We start from the raw sequence: 20,904 nt of genomic DNA, 5'->3' as shown, positions 1-20,904 counted from the left end.
AGGGAAAACAGATGGAAGGATGGCAGAGAATGAGGGAAAACATGGAAGGATGGGGAGAAAGAGGAAAACATGGAAGGATGGGAGAAAAAGAGGGAAAACGGAAGGATGGCAGAGAATGAGGGAAAACATGGAAGGATGGGGAGAAAGAGGGAAAACATGGAAGGATGGGGAGAAAAGATAGAAAACAGATGGAAGGATAGGGAGAGAAAGAGGGAAAACGGATGGAAGGATGGGGAGAAAGAGGGAAAACATGGAAGGATGGGGAGAAAGAGGGAAAACATGGAAGGATGGGGAGAAAAGAGGGAAAACAGATGGAAGGATGGGGAGAAAGAGGGAAAACATGGAAGGATGGGGAGAAAGAGGGAAAACATGGAAGGATGGGGAGAAAAGATAGAAAACAGATGGAAGGATGGGGAGAGAAAGAGGGAAAACGGATGGATGGGGAGAGAGACTCTGGATGGAAGGATGGGGAGAGAAAGGGGAGAGACTGGAAGGATGCAGAGAGAAAGGTGAGAGACTGGAAGGATGTGGATAGAGAAGGGACACTGAACAGAAAAGGGTAGAGTGATACAGAGACACTGGTTAGAAAGAGGGAGAGAGACATTAGATGGAAGGATCAGGAGAGAGGATAGATGGATGGAAGGATGGGGAGAGAAAGAGGGAAGACGCTGGATGGAAGGGTAGGGAGAAAGAGGTGACACTGGACGGAAGGATGCAGAAAGAAAGAGGGGAGACTACTGGAAGGATGGGGAGAGAGAGGGGAGACTGGAAGGATGGGGAGAGAAAGAAGAGAGCTGCTGGATGGAAAAGGAGAGTAGTGAAAGACTGGAGAATAAGAGGAAGTGGCATGGGGAGAACAAGGGTGAGAAAAAGATGAAAAGCCATAAGTAGATGAAGGAAATTAAAGAATGGATAGTAAGAATGAATTAAATCAGGACAGAGAGAGAGAGGCAGAAAAATATTGAAGAAAGCAAAGAAAAAGGAGAGAAAAATTAGAAATGGCCAGGAAACCGTGGCAGAAGAGTTAAGCGAAAACGAAGGAAAGCAGAATCTAGAGACTGGGAGCGACACAATGAGAAAAAGTAAAATGCCATACAAGAAAGGTAAAGAAAATAATTTTATTTTTAATTTAGGATAAAGTAATATGGTACCTGTGTTAATGAAGTTTCAGAGACCAATACTTCCTTCCTTAGGTCAGGCGAGGATACCGTAAGCATTATACTGACCTGAGGCAGGAGGTTTTGGCCTCTGAAAGCTCATTGAAAAGGGTGTTAGGCTATTAAATAAATTTTCTGAAATCTGATGCACTGAAAAGCAGCACTTTACCCTGTGTGACAAATGCATCTGATTAGCGTGACTAAATTTTGCTGGGGGAGGGGGTAGAGAGAAAATTTTGTGCCCACCCACTTTGGGTTCAGGCCCATCCAAAATTGGCAGTCTGGCTACGCCACTGTCTTGGAGTTTGCAGATCGTTTGCCTTGCTGTTTTCTGTAGAGCCTGCGTCCAGAGCACCAGAGACACTCAGGGTGTATTTGGTTACACATCCGTTATTTTCATGCACATGTTATTTTTTATGGATGGGGGTAACCCCTACTCATAAGACAGATGACATTTTGAGTGTATTAGATGGAATGCTGGGTGTTAAAACTTCTCCAGGCTTGGGCAAAACCCTGAAAATGGATGGGGGAAAGAACAAAATCATTGGTTCGTTAGTCGATAAGGTATCACTTGCTTCTGTCCATTTTGTTACCCCAGATAAACGTAGCTATCCTTTTAAAAAATCACTGGGAGAAAACAGACAAAGCAGGAGGGGGAAAAAACAGTGCAGAAGTAAACAGTGCAAAATTCCAAGGCTGAAAATGTTGAAGATAAAAAACGGAGTATGGGAGGCATGAAAATGCTTGAGATTTGCAAGCTATGTTGATATCCTGGTATTTCCTTTTTTTTTTTTTTGTTCTTGTGATTCTAAAGCAAACAGCACTTTCTTTCATTAAATTTATTTCTCAGTTCACAGAGAATTGCTCCTAGCAAGTTACAATGTTTTCAACCATAAAAATCTATAAACTTTAAACCATAAAATATATAATGTAAAAAATCATATACAATAAAACAGGACAACCAAAAAATAAATTTATAACACAAAAAAAGAATAGGAAATGTAATTATAGCTAACATCTTTCATCCTGATACATCAAGATTAGGTGACTGTTCTAACAATTTTCAGTGCCATCCTACTGAATTCTAGTCTCCCAGCCTTTAGCTCTGCTGTGTCTGATGCAGAGTCTGCACCTGGAGGGCATGGTTATGTCTTGACAGCTGCCTCCAGCACAGCCTTGTTTCTTATTGGATAACCATCTTTCCTTCCGCTTACAATCTTGTGCATTCTGAACACACGTAGCATGATACTGTCACCAGGCAATAAAATTACAAGTAGTTGCCATTTTCTGACACACTACATTAGATTTTAGTTTTTAATGTGCTTGATGTGCAGGGAGCCATTCTATCTAGTGGTGATGTGACATAATGGGGGGTAATTCTACGGGGAGCTGTCTATTTTAGGTAGCAGATAGGTATATAAATGGCGGTATTCTAATTCAAATACAGTACAATCTTGATTATCCGACCATCCAGAATATCTGACAGACCCCCCCCCCCCCCGGTGATGTCACACAGCTTAATAAGTGCATAAGTATTGCCATACTGGGACAGACCAAAGATCCATCAAGCCCAGCATCTTGTTTCCAACAGTGGCCAATCCAGGTCTCAAATACCTGGCAAGATCCCAAAAAAGTACTAAACATTTTATACTGCTTATCCCAGAAATAGTGGATTTTCCCCAAGTCCAATTTAATAATGGTCTATGGACTTTTCCTTTCGGAAGCCGTCAAAACCTTTTTAAACCTCGGCTAAGCTAACCGCCTTTACCACGTTTTCCGGCAACGAATTCTAGAGTCTTTCTGTTTTCCAAATCTGGGACCCTACTTTTACCAACGTTATGAGATGGAACCCTGCTTTTACTGCCTTGGTTTCTGCATTGTTTGAGGGGTTACCGTCGTTTTCTGTGTTATCTGACTTTTCATTTATCCGACAATGGGTCGGTCCCATTTAGGTCGGATAATCAAGATTGTACTGTATTCTTATATTCTGCAATGACTTGTTAATTCTATGCAGATTACAATTAAAAGATATTCAGGCGATCCCTGAAGAATTACAAGTCTCGCAATGAGGAATAATAATCAACACAGTAAATATTTTCTGAAAAAGGAAAGCTTTCAGAAGCAGTATAAGCAGTAAGAGGCAGATGCAGCAACCAAACGTAAAAAACTCTAAATCGTTAAAGTCCCTAACGATTTTAAAATAACGAAAAATGCACCAAAAAAAAAAGTCACACATGCTGAGATCGGTATTGAAACGTACAATGTACCAAAGAATCACAATACACATCGTTAATCGGCCCCCAAATCATGCGCAGAGCAGCCAAGCGTTATGTTAGCTGCTCTGCGCATGCCACAAACAGTCAAAACACAGTCAAATCACAAGCACATGGCTCCCAAATCAAATCAAAACAAAAATAAAAAAAAAGGGTCAGGAGGGGGCAAGGGCGCTCATCAGGAGCGTCCTGTACGGACGGCCTTGCCCCCCCCCCCCCCGCTGCTCGCCACTTTCCGCCGCTCCCCCCACCCCGAAAAAGCAAACTTCGAGCAGCCCCTGCCCCCCTCCCTTCCTCACTACTCTCTCACCTCAGCTCCGCCTCCCGACATCCTCCGTTCTGTGCCCCGCCCCCTTTTGGGGTCATCGCCGCCATTCCCCTCTTCCATCGGGCCCCCCTCCCTCTTACCGGGCCCGTGCAGCGCCTCTCTCCTCTGTCCGAAGGCGCTGCACGGGCAAGAAGAAAGCTGATGGCTGCCTTCGCCCAGCTTCGATGGCGCGTCTTTCTCCTGCTGGGCCCGCCCCTGTCTGACGTCGGTAACCTACGTAGTGTACCGACGTCAGACAGGGGCGGGCCCAGCAGGAGAAAGACGCGCCATCGAAGCTGGGCGAAGGCAGCCATCAGCTTTCTTCTTGCCCGTGCAGCGCCTTCGGACAGAGGAGAGAGGCGCTGCACGGGCCCGGTAAGAGGGAGGGGGGCCCGATGGAAGAGGGGAATGGCGGCGACGACCCCAAAAGGGGGCGGGGCACAGGACGGAGGATGTCGGGAGGCGGAGCTGAGGTGAGAGAGTAGTGAGGAAGGGAGGGGGGCAGGGGCTGCTCGAATTTTGCTTTTTCGGGGTGGGGGGAGCGGCGGAAAGTGGCGAGCAGCGGGGGGGGGGGGCAAGGCCGTCCGTACAGGACGCTCCTGATGAGCGCCCTTGCCCCCTCCCGATCCTTTTTTTATTTTTATTTATTTTTGTTTTTCTGACGTCCTTTGGACCAATCACAGCGCTTTTAGCTCTGCTAATGCGCTGGGATTGGCTCAAAGTTTGTTTATTTTTTCTCTTAATGATTTTTCCTGCCACAGAGCTGACCTAACGAGTGGTCCAGACCTCTCGTTAGTTTTCCTGCCTTTTTCCTGCGTAAAGGCAATCGGAAAAGGTTAGTGCATGTCGTTTCAATGGGGTTTTCACACTAATTGCTCATCTCCATTCCGTTTTCGTTAGCTGCTGGCTTCCTCGGTAAAAGCCCTTTGATGCATGCAACGGATCAAATTTTCCTCGTTGGAGAGTCATTAAAGGCTCATTTAGCTTTAGTGCATCTGCCTCTAAGAGACATGAACTGAACTGCGCATTCCGAATTTGAGCTGCTACATATGTAAAACTAGCTGAAAACACCGTTTTAAAACAAAGATCCCTAGGACTGGAAAACTGCAGTAATAAAGAATTTCTTGATACCACTGGCTTAGAAATACTTGGGAAGCCTAGTGAATCCAACACATATGACAGAGCTCTACCATAAAGAATGTTAAAGACCACTGTACATAATTTAAATTGTGTATGAGTCTCTATAGGCAACCAAGTGTAATTTTATCAACAAAGGTTCACTCTCTCTCCCCTATGTGCAGAGAATATCTGCCAGGCTGCCATATGTTGAACAGTTTGTAACTTTGTAGAGACATCTACACATTCAGGTGTGTAAATGACCTCTTATAGAATTTTTTTTAATTAGATTTTGCTCATATCTTTTTCAGTAGTAGCTCAAGGTGAGGCCACTCCTCCGCTCTTGAGAATACTGAGTAGTGGAAAAGTGCACACCAATGGGTGTGCTCATGGACAGAGCACACAGTTACACATCTAAATTATAGAATTTATCATTTGCACACATATGTGTTAACATTTACACCAGACAATGAGGCTAGTACAGGGATACCTCAAGTGCCACAACCCAGTCAAGGTTTCCACAATGAATATACATGAGAATGTGGTAAAGGCGGTTAGCTTAGCGGAGTTTAAAAAAGGTTTGGATGGCTTCCTAAAGGAAAAGTCCATAGACCGTTATTACATGGACTTGGGGAAAATCCACTATTTCTGGGATAAGCAGTATAAAATGTTTTGTACATTTTTGGGATCTTGCCGGGTATTTGTGACCTGGATTGGCCACTGTTGGAAACAGGATGCTGGGCTCGATGGACATTTGGTCTTTCCCAGTATGGCAATACATATGTACTTATGAGATCAATTTGCATACAATAGAAGCAATACATGCAAATCAATCTCATACATATTCATTGTGGACATCTTGAAAATCCAACTGAGTTGTGGCACTCCAGGACTGTTTTTGCCCACCCCTGGGCTAGTGTAACTGATCGTAACTTAATGTATATGTGTTTTTTGCTGTTTGCCCTAGTATTCTATAATGAAAACAGGCACCTAGTTTTCTTGATAGTATAGGTTTAAAACAGGTACCATAACTAAGACCTTTAGGGGGTGCTTATTATAGAATTACCCTCAGTATAAAGTCTTTGAAATGCAGCACCTCTCCTTTTCCACTCTCAGAGTTAATGACAGGAGACTGTGTGCTATAGTAAATAGACAGTGTTGGATATGGTGGTGGCAGCTCGCTTGTCATCGCACTTGGACCAGAGAATACAATCCCACATAGGATCCAAGGTCTGGCAAATGACTGTAGCTGAGTCATCTACAGGCTTCTGGCGTCTAAGATCACATCCTCTCTTGTAATGACTCTTACAAATCTGTGCAACAGGGATCTGCATGAAATTGTTTTTAATTTCATTTATTTCATGGCATTTGCTGTTTGTTTTGTTTCATTTATTAGAAAGAAAAAAAAACACGCTGAGAAACGAGATTTAGAAAAAGAAAATGAAAAGCAAAACAAAATTTAAAATGACAGGTCCCTACTGCCCCATCACAAGAAGAAACAAACCCTCTTCCCACACCTTGCTTGCCCTGTCCATGCTGAAGGTGCTGCTGGTGGTGATGGAATCCCCGGTCATTCCTGCACCACTGGTATAACAAGAGAAAATAACACCAGCAGACTGAACACTGGCACTGTTATTAAACTCTGCCACACAGAATGGCATTGATCAGCTCAGGTCTGCTTAAGTTATTTATTCTTGCTGTACCAACAAGGCAAAGCAACTGGGAGCTGTTCCTGTCCCTGTGAGGATGCATTGCAGATGGTTAAGATAAGTACATAAGTAATGCCACACTGGGAAAAGACCAAGGGTCCATCGAGCCCAGCATCCTGTCCACGACAGCGGCCAATCCAGGCCAAGGGCACCTGGCAAGCTTCCCAAACGTACAAACATTCTATACAATCAAGCCATTGTGACATCACTAATGAGGTTGTCTCTTATTGGTGGAATGAGCCACTATGACATCACAATAGGTTAAATCACTGCTCTATGTAATAAAAGTGAGCCAAGTAGAGGACATAAGTACATAAGTAATGCCACACTGGGAAAAGACCAAGGGTCCATCGAGCCCAGCATCCTGTCCACGACAGCGGCCAATCCAGGCCAAGGGCACCTGGCAAGCTTCCCAAATGTACAAACATTCTATACAGGTTATTCCTGGAATTGTAGATTTTCCCAAGTCCATTTAGAAGTGGTTTATGGACTTGTCCTTTAGGAAACCATCTAACCCCTTTTAAAACTCTGCCAAGCTAACCACCTTCACCACGTTCTCCGGCAACGAATTCCAGAGTTTAATTACGCGTTGGGTGAAGAAAAGTTTTCTCAGATTTGTTTTAAATTTACTGCACTGTAGTTTCTTCGCATGCCCCCTAGGCCTAGTATTTTTGGAAAGCGTGAACAGACGCTTCACATCCACCTGTTCCACTCCACTCATTATTTTATATACCTCTATCATGTCTCCCCCTCAGCCGTCTCTTCTCCAAACTGAAAAGCCCTAGCCTCCTTAGTCTTTCTTCATAGGGAAGTCGTCCCATCCCCGCTATCATTTTAGTCGCCCTTTAGTTTCCCTGCTTATTTTGGGAGGAGGGCAAATGGTAAGGTAGTCATATATTTTTATATTTTGTTTGCACCTTTTTCAGTATTAGCTCAAGGTCCTGAGAGGGCTCACAATCTAATTTTGCCTCTGAGGCAATGGAGGGTTAAGTGACTTGCCCAAGATCACAAGGAGCAGCAGTGGGATTTGAACCGGTCACCTCTGAGGTCAAGACTGGTGCTGTAACCACTAGGCTACTCCTGTTAATGCATGTTTCTGGCATTAGACAGGCCAGGTTGTGCCTTACATTATACTGCTAGTACCAGGATTTAATTTGCCTCATTTATTGTATTTTATGCTGGCATTCGGTCATTTTACTATTGTTATGTTATTAATGTCAGGGGCATTCTGGAAAGTTGCACGTGTAGTAACAGAATGCTACCTCAGTGCTCCTAACCTGGGCACCAGCACTCATACCAGGTTTCAGAAGGCATAAATCTGACGCGTGCTCTTTATGGAATACAGCTTAACGCCGAGTTTTATGGCATCCGTATTTGAGTGCTGTTGATAGAATTCCATCCTATTTGTGTGGAGTAATTATGATGATGTACTAAAATATGTATTCTATTGAGGGTCTGCTTTTCAGCAGGTATTTGTTGTTTGTGTTATGTTGTATTTGTGATGTATTTTATTTTACTTTGTCAGTAGTTGGGGAGTATGACCAGTGCCAGGCAGACTTCTATGATCTATGCCCCAAAAATGGAAAGGACAGATTAAGAACAAATATATATATATATATATATATATATATATATATATATATATATATATATATATATATATATATAATATTATATTATATTGCATCATACCATATGCTTTGAGTTTATCTTGTTTGGCAAACCCTACTATGTTACAATGTAAGTGGTTTATATCAAGCTACCAGTTTGGTGAATCTCTTCAATTTCCTTAAATAAATATTGGTAACGGGGAAGGGGGACCAATTCAGCATTAGCACCCAAAATATTTGAAAGGTGTTGTCACTCCCCACACCAAACTGGGTCCATCATTAATAGGACTTTGCTTCGGGTTGTAGCAGTTGCTATGTACAGATTACCCTCTCTCTGTTTTGATTAGGGTTGTACCAGCCACCCCATACCTTTCCCCCAGGTATTGTGCAGGACAGAAATACATTTCTCAAAGGATTTACCTGGTAAACTTTTTTTTTTTTTTTCCTGAGATTAAGGTTCTTTTCTTTTCATCTGCTGGTGTCTGTCATTTTAACAGCAGAATAGCAGTAGCCGGGAATTGGGTACTTTCAAACACCCTGCCATTACTTTGGCTTGCCCTGCCGGGGTGGAAGAAGGCAGTTGCATGTGAAATCAGGTGGCCAGCCTGGTTTTAGGACTGGGGACAGTGCTTCTTTTCCTCTCTGCCCTTAATGCCACACAGATGCAGGCTAAAGTCAACTGTGACCTGGCACGAGCCCTAGTACTTGCCCGTGCTATGGTGCATCAGGTTTTGCCAACGCTCAGCGTTATGCTTCTAGCACTGGTACCTGAGACCGAGCCAGGCCACATCAGGATTTTTGATGCTTTAATATGACACAGGCTTCTCAGTGTCTTCATCAGTTTGGCCCAAGAAATGGATTAATGCTGGAAAAAAATCCAACTCCGTGATCCATTTCCCAGGAGTTTTAGTTCTCTCACGGGACCATGTAACAACATATCCAATCTACATTAGTATGGCTCAGAAACAAATGCTTATTGGCTTTCTAACCTTCCCCTGCAGAGATTCAGCCAGTGTCTTGGGAAACATTCCTCTATTCCCCTGAAGTTCCTGTCTGTCAGGAGCAATATCTCCAGATGTGTTAATTTAGTACAGTCCTTAACAGCAATGGACCTCACGCCTAAGCCACAGAATGTGGAGTATGATCTCAATCTCTCAATTTTATTGCTAATGCTTACCTGGGGGAGGGGGGAGAAGCGAGTGCAGTGGGAAATGTTCTTCTGTGGCCCTGCTTAAGGATTGATTTATTTGGATTTAGTTCCTGTCTTTTCGTTAATAGCTCAAGATCAGCTGCATTTAGGCACACTGTCCCCACGGGGCTTACAATCTGTTTGTTTAGGGTTTTTTTTTTTTTTTTGTTACATTTGTACCCTGTGCTTTCCCACTCATGGCAGGCTCAATGCGGCTTACATGGGGCAATGGAGGGTTAAGTGACTTGCCCAGAGTCACAAGGAGCTGCCTGTGCCTGAAGTGGGAATCCTCAGTTCCCCAGGACCAAAGTCCACCACCCTAACCACTAGGCCACTCCTCCACTGTTGCTACTATTTGAGATAATACATGGAATGTTGCTATTCCACTAGCAACATTCCATGTAGAAGTCGGCCCTTGCAGATCACCAATGTGGCTGCGCAGGCTTCTGCTTCTGTGAGTCTGACGTCCTGCACATACGTGCAGGACGTCAGACTCACAGAAACAGAAGCCTGCGCAGCCTTCTACATGGAATGTTGCTAGTGGAATAGCAACATTCCATGTAGAATCTCCAATAGTAGCAACATTCCATGTAGAATCTCCAATAGTATCTATTTTATTTTTGTTACATTTGTACCCGCGCTTTCCCACTCATGGCAGGCTCAATGCAGCTTACATGGGGCAATGGAGGGTTAAGTGACTTGCCCAGAGTCACAAGGAGCTGCCTGTGCCTGAAGTGGGAATCGAACTCAGTTCCTCAGTTCCCCAGGACCAAAGTCCACCACCCTAACCACTAGGCCACTCCTCCACTCCTCCATAGCTGCCGCTGCATATGTGTTTTCATGTCAAGTGCTGCTTAGATGGCAACCCTGGCTGTAAAAGCTAAGGCCAGTGCTGGGCTGGCTTGTAAGGTCTGGGTCCCGCATATGGCAATCTGGTTTAGGATGGGCTGCAGAAGGCTTTGAGGGAGACTCCAGTGTCCCACAAATGACATGACAGATTCACATAGGCTGGAGTGGCCTTTGATGGCAACTCCGGTAGCTGGAACATAAGGGCAGAGCCACATAGCCCTATTCAAATGTTCAATGTTATTGTAGCTGGTGGAGGTCAGAGTTTTTATGTCCACCATCACTGTGTTCCTGGATATTCAATGCCAGACCGTGTATTCCAGTTGTATGCTGGCTGCTAAAACTTATGCGGTTAAATGTAATATTCAACTCAACTACATAAAGATAAGACTGCTTTTATGCTTTTTATGTAGTTATCTTGTGCGGTTAAGGACTGAATATCATCCCTTAATCACATAAGTGCCATCTCTGTCTCCAGAATGCCCTCAAGTTAGCTGTTTTCGGCTCAGGTGCTAACCGTGGCTATTCAGCGGCGCTAAGGGGGAGATTCTATATATGACACCTAAAAAATCAGCACGGAAAACATTTCTGACTAAGCGAACTCTATAAGCAGCGCCTAGGTTTAGACGTGGTATATAGAATACACTTAGTCAATATCCCAGCGACTAAAACTATGCACCTCCATTTACATCAACAAAAACATGGCGTAAATCCCGGCACACAGATTTAAGCTCAGAGGGCCATATTCTGTAACTACGTATGGAAACATCAGAACGCCCATGAAATGCCCATTTTCCTGCCCATAACCATGCCCCTTTTTGCCTGCATGCGTCAGAAGCTAGGCGCACTGCGTTACAGAATACACTTAGTGAGTTGTGCGTGCAAATTCTAATTGTTGCCAATTAGTGTTCATTATTGCTTGTTAAGCCAATTAAGTACATTGTTATAGAATAAGCTTGGATTCTGGCATGGATCTCCATGGGTAAGCAGTTAAGTGCCACTGAATATTGGTGGTTAGCCCCGGACAATTGATTTAAATGGCCAGGAGCCTCTCCTGATCATTTATATTGCTTTGAATATCAGGCAGTATAAGTCTAGGAGTGAAGCTAGACTGTCAGTATGTCTATGACTACCCAAACGGGATCTGATATTATGCTGGTTTGTACCCCTCTCTTTACCTGGATCAGAATGTTCCGATTATATTTAATTTGTGCCCTTGTGATTAGAAGACTGAATTATTACAGCTCCCTATATCGGGAAATTTTGCATCTTATTCAGTCTTACATCACAATGTTATTGATACTCTAGATTCTTAGATGAAAATACACAAGCTTAAGCTAAATGCAGAAAAAAACTAAATTTTTATTAATCAGTCACTCAGCTTCAGAAAAAGAAAAAAAAGAATCAGACTTAATCAGACCCAGTATCAGTGCTCTCCATCTAGAAAAGTGTTAGGTATCCTGCTAAATTCTAAACTATCCTTTGAATCCCATGTAAATACATTAACACAGAGAGCTTTCTTCACTGTGTATAATCTTCAGCAGGTACGCGAATACTTTGATTAGGATCACTTTCGTTTGATAGTGCAATTCTGATCTTGAGTATTGTATGTTAGGTTATTGTAATGTTGTCTACCTGGGATCCTCAAAACAACTATTAAAGCGGTTACAGACCATCCAGAACACTGCACTTCACTTGATGTATTATTTTCTTGAAAAAGTCTGACAGAGTGTCTCAGTATTTTATAAAGAGTCATTGGTTACCGGTTGGTGCTAGAGTCCAATTTAAATTCTACTGTTCTATTTTATTTATAAAGTAATTTTATGGTTAGCCCCATTGTATTTCGTAGGCCATTTTGTTCTTTCTCAAAAATCTAGGGCTATCCAATCAACAGCCCTATTTACTTTCCCTTCTCTAAAAATTATGAAAACGACTCAGATTATTAGATAGTCTTTTTTTTCTTTATAAGTAGCTCTTCCTAGTAAAGGTGTTCAGACTTTTTTTTACTTGCTACTTCAAGTTATTTTCAATTTCGGAAATATATAAAAACTCATTTATTCCTGAAATCTGTTTTGCAATCTAATAGCTAGTATAGATTAGTTTATCTAAGACTTTATTTTTTAATGTACATACAATGTGTATGTAAACTTTCTGATCATTGCTCGTAATTCCTGGAACTGTCCAGCTTCTTGTATACTGGGATCCACTTTGAACCATTTATTTATTTGTTGCATTTGTATCCCACATTTTCCCACCTATTTGCAGGCTCAATGTGGCTTACATAGTACCGTGTTGGCGATCGCCAATTCCGGTTTGAGAAATACAGAGTGGTATTGCATTAAAGTTACATTCGTGACAGAGTGAATTAGATAGTCAAGGAGGGAGAGTTAAGTTTTGTCCAGATCTGGTATAAGTTTCGTTGAGTTATTAGCAGAATACAAGTTAAATTGTTAATGTTAAACTGAAATGGACATAATTGTGAACAGACTGCGGCAGCAAGGTTTCTGGAAGAGGTGGATAAATATGACCATGTTACACCACGTTTGTGCTTTAGGTTGGATACCTATTGGGCCCATCTAAAGTTTAAAATGTTTGCATGATTATAAATGGATTTTTCGTGGTTTACCTGTGTATTTGTCCTCTTGTCTGCATTGATATTGTCTTACAAGATCCTTCCATTCATAAGATCAGGAACTTTTTAGCATGTCCCCATTCTCTGTTTGTGTCCCACAAATGACATGACATATTCAGATAGGCTGGAGTCGGCTTTGATGGCAACTCCAGTAGTTAGAACATAAGGACAGAGCCAGGCGGACTTCTACAGTCTACATCCCAGAAACACCAAAGAAAGACCGCAATCAAGTATATAATATCATGTTCATTGTTGATTTAATCTTGAATTGATAATGAATCGGACTGTTGGGCAGATTGGATGGCCCAAGACCATCATCAAGTATATAATATCATATTCATTGTTGATTTAATCTTGAATTGATAATGAATCGGACTGTTGGGCAGATTGGATGGACGATTCAGGTCTTTATCTGCCGTCACTCACTATGTTTGGTTATCCACTACTAGAAATTCTCAAGTCAATATTTGAACCCCGGCATGACCAAGATGTATAAATACTTCACATATATTCAGCTTTGCAATCTATACAAGCGGAAGTACTGAATATAGACAGACAGCGGTGAGTACTGCTGTGCAGCATAGATCATCACTGAATATCGCCACCATCTGTACAGATAGGTGGAACACCCTTGTTCCATTTTGGTACTGTTTGGATCAGGGCAGTCAGTGACAGATTTCAGTGGCAGGATTCATTAACCCCTTTGAATATCCAGCCCTTTGTGGTTAGCTATATGGATCCCAGATTGTAGAATGAACTTAGAGAAGAGATGCATTTCTTGCATTTTAGGAAGCCATTGAGGACTCAGTTCTGTAAATGGTGCCCAAATTTGGGTGCCAAAAAATGTGCACTAAGCTCTATTGGGCCCCATTTATAGAATAGCCCTTAGTGCCAAGATCCATGTCCAATTTTGGGCATGAGGATTTACACTAATTGAACCCTGGTGTAATTCCCAGCGCCTAAATTAGGCATGGATCCCTCAAATTCTGTAACAGTGCACACAAATCCTAGAAACATCCCACCCGCCCATGCCCCTCCCATGGCCATGCCCAGTGGTGTGCTGGAGCAGGCTCTCACAGGCTCGCAAGAGCCGGTTGTTAAGTTTTTAAGAATTTGGGGAGCCGGTTGTTAAAGTAGGGCCCTCCATGGCTACTTTATTTATTTTATTTATTTATTTATTGCATTTGTATCCCCATTATCCCACCTCTTTGCAGGCTCAATGTGGCTTACAATACATCATGGGTACTGGAAATAGAAGTGAATATACATTAGGTTTACAGAGGGTTTGTGTTACATGGTGGTGAATTATATGATGGTGTTAAAGCAAAAGACATTATAAGACAGTACTAGAAGTTCAAAAGATTATACAGTTACATATGTTGATCTTTGTGATATATCTTGTCGAAGAGATAGGTTTTAACAACTGGCTCCCAAAATGTGGGCTTGGGCCCCCTGCTGAATTATCTTTTACTTTGCTGGTGGGGATGCTGAGCCCTGCCAGCCAAGTAAATAGACTACTGCTGCTCCCCGCTCCTTGTTTCCAGCTCTGGGCAGCAGGCTGGGACTTCTCGAGCATGTGAGAGAAGTTCCAGCATGCTGCTCAGAGCAAGACGTTGGGAGTGGTGGCAGTCCATTTATTGGCTGCCAGCAAAGGTATGCCTACGAAGTGAGGGAGGAGAGAGAGGCAAGTGTTGCTTCCCCCCCACCCCCCGCCACCCCTGGCCCTTCCAACTGCAGAGCTGGCTATGTCCGGAGAAAGAGCCTGTTAAAAATTTACCAGCACACCCCTGGCCATGCCCCCTTTTCAGATCCACATAGAAAAATGTACTTGCGTATCTTTATAGAATAGCGACCATAAAGATACATGCGCAAATTCTAATTATTGTCAATTAGCACCAATAATTGATTGCTGGCACATGCCCAAATTTGAATACGCAATTTTGAGTGCTATATATAGAATTAAGGGGGGAAAGTGCATTTATTTGAACTTCTGCCGGTGGATAATTGTTTTATTATGAATGCATTATTTTTTTTAATTTGATAATTTGGTATGTTAACAATTATTGAACTGATTTAAAGCTGTGTTGTTGTTATGAAAAGTGGACTATTAAATTTTAATAAATCAATCAGATGCTTGAAAGAGACATGCAGAGAACTGAACTCATCTTGGTTTCCCTGTTGCATGTATAAGCTTGTACTTCTGTTTTTCATAGGGAAATTGAAACTATGAGTGTGTGGGTGCAAAAGGAAAAAGCCCAGGAATGGTAGCCTGAATAAGGAGTGACAGAGATGCAGAAACAAGCAAACAAACGTGTAAATGGATAGGTGGATGAATGGATAGATGCACAGGTGGATGTGCAAATGAGTGAATAGAAGGTTAGATGAATCTGTGACTGGACGAACAGAAGAGTGGGGGTAGATGGGTGTGTGACCAGTGGCATTCCTATATCAGCTGCCACACAGGGTGGATCACTGCCGCGCACCCTTTCCCAGGTGCATCACCCCCCAACACATCACCTTCCCCCCCCCCTCCGGCGCATCACCTCGGGGGTGCAGGGAGCAGTCATGCGACTGTCAGCTCTGCCGGTTCCCTTCGCCAGAACAGGAAGTAACATCAGAGGGAGCAGGGAACCAGTGGAGTCGATAGCTGCTCCCTGCACCCCCTTGCAGTGTGCACCCGAGGTGGACCGCCCCCACTGCCCTGCCCTTGGTACGCCACTGTGTGTGACTGGATGAATAGAAAGGTGGGATAGATGGGTGTGCGACTTGGTGAATAGAAGTTTGGGTGGGTATCTGGGCGTTTGACTAAAAGAATAGAAGGGATGTTAGGAGGATGACTCTGTGACTGGGGGAACAGAACGGTGGGAGGGTAGATGGATCTGTGGATAAATAAATGAGCGGATAGATGAATGGGCGGATGAGAAGATGGATGGATATAGAAAGATGAACGAAGGAAGAGGCGTTTGAGTGAGCCCAGAGCTGGCTGGAGCCACTGATAGACGTTGGAGAGGGTACAGATAACCTTTCACTGGTAGTAACTCTTTTGTGTTTACCTTTACAGACAATTCTTGGTCTTGGATTCCCAAATTCTGTAACTTGAAGGAGTTCCGAAAACGTCACCACAAGCAGTATGACGACACTGGAAACATGGTGCACATTAAGCAAAAGCTGTACCACAATGGGCACCCAAGCCCAAGACACCTCTGAGGATACCTCCAAAGCACGGACAGACCTCTAAGAGCTTTTTTTTTCTTTCAGGACCATCTGTGAGATTATTTTTAAATGAGAGACAGTAGAACACAATATTATTTCTTCCTGCTGTACGGCCCCAAAGGGCACGCAGCCGATGCACAACTAAAGCAGTCCTGGATCTGAGACATTGTGCACCATCCGTCTTACTGCTGGACTGATGTACATAGATGATGAAAAAAAAATATATGGCAGAAACCAAGAACCGACTTCAAACTATGCTAGTACTTCCAGACCCCATACTGGTTAAAAGGATCTGGCAGAGTCAGTGTACTTAACTGTATGCGGGAAGTCCATGGTGAGGGGGAGCTTAACATTATTCTTCCATGTACTGTACAGAATGGGTTTTTTAAAAATCATTTTCACTGTTTCCTTCAGTATTCCGAATAGTTTCATGGTATTTTAGACTGGTGCTCAGAATTTAGTTTTAAAGGTACAGTAGCTTTGTATTTTTGGAGGGAGTGGAGGAGGTGAAGGTAAAGGTAAGGGCAGTAGAAATTCTTTTGATGCATTGTGTGGTCCTCATTTGATTCTTCACCAGTGCATTTAAGAAACCAGCTTCAAAGTGGGTTATGATGAAAGTGTATCAGCTTTAACTACTTCGAAGTGGCCTGCATCTGGTTCCGAAAGCACTCTGAAGAAAGTTAATTAGCGTTCGTCAACACTTAGCAACTCAGGTCTGGTTTCGGAGTGGCCAACCAAGTGCAGTCCTGTAGGCTGGGCTGAGCTGTGCTGCTGGTAAGCTGCTCAACTGTTTCATTCTGGAACATGTAGTGTTGTGTTTTCCATAAAAAGAAAATGCCTGTCCCCAGACAGTGAATGGAGAGGGGCAGGAACAGGAGAAGGCCCGGACCAGGCTCTCACTTCCGCTGGTGGCCATAGGGGCACCTGTAATGGAGAAAATTGTCAATATCATTGTTTGTGATCACCAGTGGCCTTCTGAACACTAACTCTTGGCTGCTCGGATAGAGTGAGGAAATGACAGGGGCATTAGATATAAATATGTTTGCATTTGCAGGGCTGATAGTATGTCTAAACATATTTACATATACTTTTTTTTAAATTTAATTTCTTATAGGCTGCTTGCAAGCCCAAAGCTCTTGAAGTGGTGCACATTCAGGAACATTAGGTATTTTGCTGTCCCTGGAGGCCTCACAATTTGAGTTTGTACCTGAGGCAATGGAGGGTTAAGTGACTCGCTGAAGATCACAAGGAGCTGCAGTGGAATTTGAGCCAGGCTCTGCTGGTTCTTAGCTCACTGCTCTAATCATTAGGCTACTTTTCTACACCTTTATAGATGTGTTTAGAAATAAAAGCTATCCCATATTTCTGTTGCAATTTGCATATAAAACAATGTGAGACTTGACAGGACTCCTGTGTCTATTGATACCATGTGAGTATGAAATCTCATCTCTTGTCAGTGGAAGAGACCTGCCACAGGGAATTCTTTTTAATTGGTATATCTGTCTGGGATAGTCAAATATTTGTTGTTTTCAAATCATCAAGGATCATTGAAAACAGCTGTACTACTTAGGTTAGCAGCTGATTTTAATTATTGCCCTTGTATAGGGTTCCCAGATAAGACCAAGTCCATCTGAATATTTCCCCCAGTGCAGGCCTAGGCAGGACTTGTAGATCTGTAAGTATAGCAAAGCTTACACCGAGCCCACTCATTGGCAGGCCTGTCTTTAGAACCTTTGTGTGGACAATCCAAGGTTACGTGTCCCAGAATGCAACACAGTAGCAATTAAAACGATAGATTTAAACCAAGACTAGGAACCATGGGGAAGTAGGTCACAGACCATGTCCATTGTCTCTGTGTGCTCCTGTAGTAGATGAAGATGTTCTAGATTCCACATCTCTCACTTACTGTAGCATCAGCTCTCGATCCAGTTTGGCCTGGTGTTCTACACATGCCTTGTTTAAATGTTTTCTCCTTGGTGTGTCAGAAATATGACAGTGATGTGGTTCTTCTCATCCCATTTGGCACCTAGACCAGCAGTTTGAGTGACTCAGGTCAGGAAGAGAGGGAGGGAGAGGCAATACACCAGGTTCCTACACAAGTGTAAGGACATACACAAAGTGTGCGTCATTACAACAGTTTGGTTATACCCCAGTCGTGCAGGCGGAGTGGTAATCAGATGGCCCCCATGGCATCAGAAAAGTCTGAGACTAGCCTGTTTTTTTTTTTCCATGTGGTATGATCTTGTAGTCAGAAAACTGGCAGGAGACTTTAGGGCAATCGGCATATTTGACATCTTTAACACGCTACTAAAGAAGCAGGTGTGCAAATATAAAACATAAGGCTAAAAGTTCAAAATCCAGGAGTGGCCCAGTCTCCCTCTAGCAATCAGGTCCTTTGGAAACTCCAAGCAAAATAAAGATGGAAGTTTAAATCAGTTTAGCTTGGCGTTGATGACCTGAAACTAGTTGCACATTTTGCTCAGAGTCCTTCTGTGGATCCCTTCCCTCTTGACATGTAAAATGTAACACTATTGATGGAATTAACTCATGACAGGCTTTTCCAGACTCGATCTTCCTCACACCCCTCATCCAACTTTGGTTTTCAGGATATCTGAAAAGTAAATGTATGACCTATATCTGCATGCATTTGGTTAAAATAAGTGTTTGTTAATCCCAGAGCTAGTCCAATGGTATCTGATGCCCCAGGCAAACCTTCAGCTGCCCATCCCTTGCACCATAGGGGTGGCTTAAGGCCTTACCTTCCCCTCCCATAATCCTTCATATCCTCTTCCCTATCTAGCATCTCCCTTTCTCTAGCCCCTCCCCCCACTGGTGTCCAGCATCTCATCTCCCGTTCCTTAACTCCCCCACCCTGTGTCCAGCATCTCATCTCTTCTTCCCTAGCTCCCCACCTGTACCCAGCATATTATCTCTCCTTCACTGCCACTCCCAAATATCCAGCATCATCTCCCCCACCCCCAGTGTCCAGCATCTCATCTCCCCTTTTCTAGCCTCCTCAGTGTCCAGCATCTCCTCTTCCCTAGCCCAACCTTCACCACCCACCTAGCATCCAGCATTTCATCTCATCTCCCCTTTTCTAGCCTCCTCAGTGTCCAGCATCTCCTCTTCCCTAGCCCCCCCCCCAGATTTGTACAGCATTTCATCTCCCCTTCCCTACGGCTCCCCAGATGTCCTGCATCTCCATCCCTGTGTCCAACATGTTCTCCCTCTTTCCTCTCCCCTGACACTTAACCTCTGCCCAGGCCAGAAGAAGGAAAAGTAATTAAGCACAGTGCAGGGTCTTCCAGCACAGGCCCATGCTTATGCGTTGCCAAGTCCCTCCCCTCCAATGCAATCCTCTCAGAGGGGTTGGAATGCTGCACCAGGGCTTGAGCACAAGCCTGGGCTGGAAGGCCTTGCTCTATGCTGATCTCAGCATTTAAGTGCTGCTCACCTGTTGCACCAGGGCCTGGTGAAGCTCCTGAAGACTCAGTTTTGGGAAAACCTTGTGAAGCAAATTCTAGTTAGCTTTTTAAGAAAAAAAAATGTAATTTGTGTATGCATGTGTGTCCTTCTACCCACGTCATCAGGACCTCTTTGGTAAAATGGTGATATTTGTTTCAAGCTCACAGTTCACTTTGTCAGATCTGTTTGCTCTTTTAAGGTCACCGTTCTGTTTGCTAGATTTCTTTCACGTCCTGGTTCTGTCTATCAGACATGCCGCTTAGCAATATGTGCCCTGGTGAAGCAGTTCAAAGTAAAAAAATGTGCTTCCTTTTTCCCCTGGGGACTGAGGTCAGTCTGTTTATCAAGGCAGCTGCAATAATCCTCCATGCCATGGGCTTGCTGTGGCAGGATCTGGGCGCATTTTATTGTCCGTCATATTTTCTAGGCCTCTCGTTAATTAGCATGATTTACCTTATTATTATTATTATTTATTGCACTTGTATCCCACATTTTCCCACCTCTTTGCAGGCGCAATGTGGCTTACAAAACATCATGGATAATGGAAATGAAAAGAGAATAGGCATTTGGTGTTACAGAAGGATGTTGGATTGCATGGTAATGGAATACATGATAGTAATATAATAGAAGGCAGTTCTGTTCTCTGAGTCTGACGTCCTGCACGTACAATGTGCAGGACGTCAGCAAACAAATGGAACAGCAGGAAGGACTGAGAAGACGTCGGCTGGCAGGGAGTGGGATCCCCCGCCAGCAAAAGTAAAGGTAGGCTGCAGCGGCGGCAGCGGGTTCGCGGGGGGAGGGCTAAAATGTGCCCCCGCCCCCACGGAAGGCTGGCTACGCCCCTGGTATGATATATGTATGGGTGTTCTCAGGGACACAATTTGGGCAGAGTTGCAATGGACCATGTGCCTAGCTGTTGCTGCCTCAGAACTGGGAGCTTGTTTTGTGAAAGAACATAGGTACCTCCGTTAGCTTTGGAAACTAGACAGAACTCCAGAAAAAGTAGAGGACGTCTCGTTAACTTCAAATATCTAGGGAGCACAAGTAGTCTTTATTCTAGAGCACCAAAAGATAAAAACCCAACACGGGTCCCTCTGGACTCATTTCAGAGATGGATTTGAGACCATTTCTGTAATTATGTACATGCATCTCTGTGACTTTGCCTGCTGTTTTAAGTGATATTTATATTGCTATTTTGTTTCCAGGTTTTTTTTTAGGCTTGTGTCTTAGGGTAATAATTTCCTGTTTTTACAAGATGTGGTCTTTTTATATTGTTTAGTCTTGTTTGCTGGCTTTTAAAAAATCTTATCTTCTTTTTTATTGTTTTTTGTATTCCATTTAATTTTTATTTGTAGACGGTTATTTTAGGTTTTTTAACTGGCTATTT

At 43.4% G+C, this 20,904-nt stretch overlaps 1 protein-coding gene across 1 annotated transcript in view; it reads left to right on the top strand.

The window, feature by feature from the left end:
* The window catches only part of TMEM240 (transmembrane protein 240), an 83,649-nt gene extending 66,582 nt beyond the window's left edge, over window positions 1-17,067 (top strand). Inside the window, exon 4 of the mRNA XM_030185875.1 lies at window positions 15,901-17,067. Coding sequence (XP_030041735.1) covers window positions 15,901-16,046 — 146 coding nt within the window. The 3' untranslated portion in view covers window positions 16,047-17,067. The remainder of the gene's footprint in view (window positions 1-15,900) is intronic.
* Window positions 17,068-20,904: the final 3,837 nt, after the last annotated feature.

Source organism: Microcaecilia unicolor, chromosome 13 (assembly GCF_901765095.1).
Source record: "Microcaecilia unicolor chromosome 13, aMicUni1.1, whole genome shotgun sequence".
Taxonomy (NCBI): Eukaryota; Metazoa; Chordata; class Amphibia; order Gymnophiona; family Siphonopidae; genus Microcaecilia; species Microcaecilia unicolor.
This window is presented reverse-complemented; position numbering and strand designations above follow the sequence as displayed.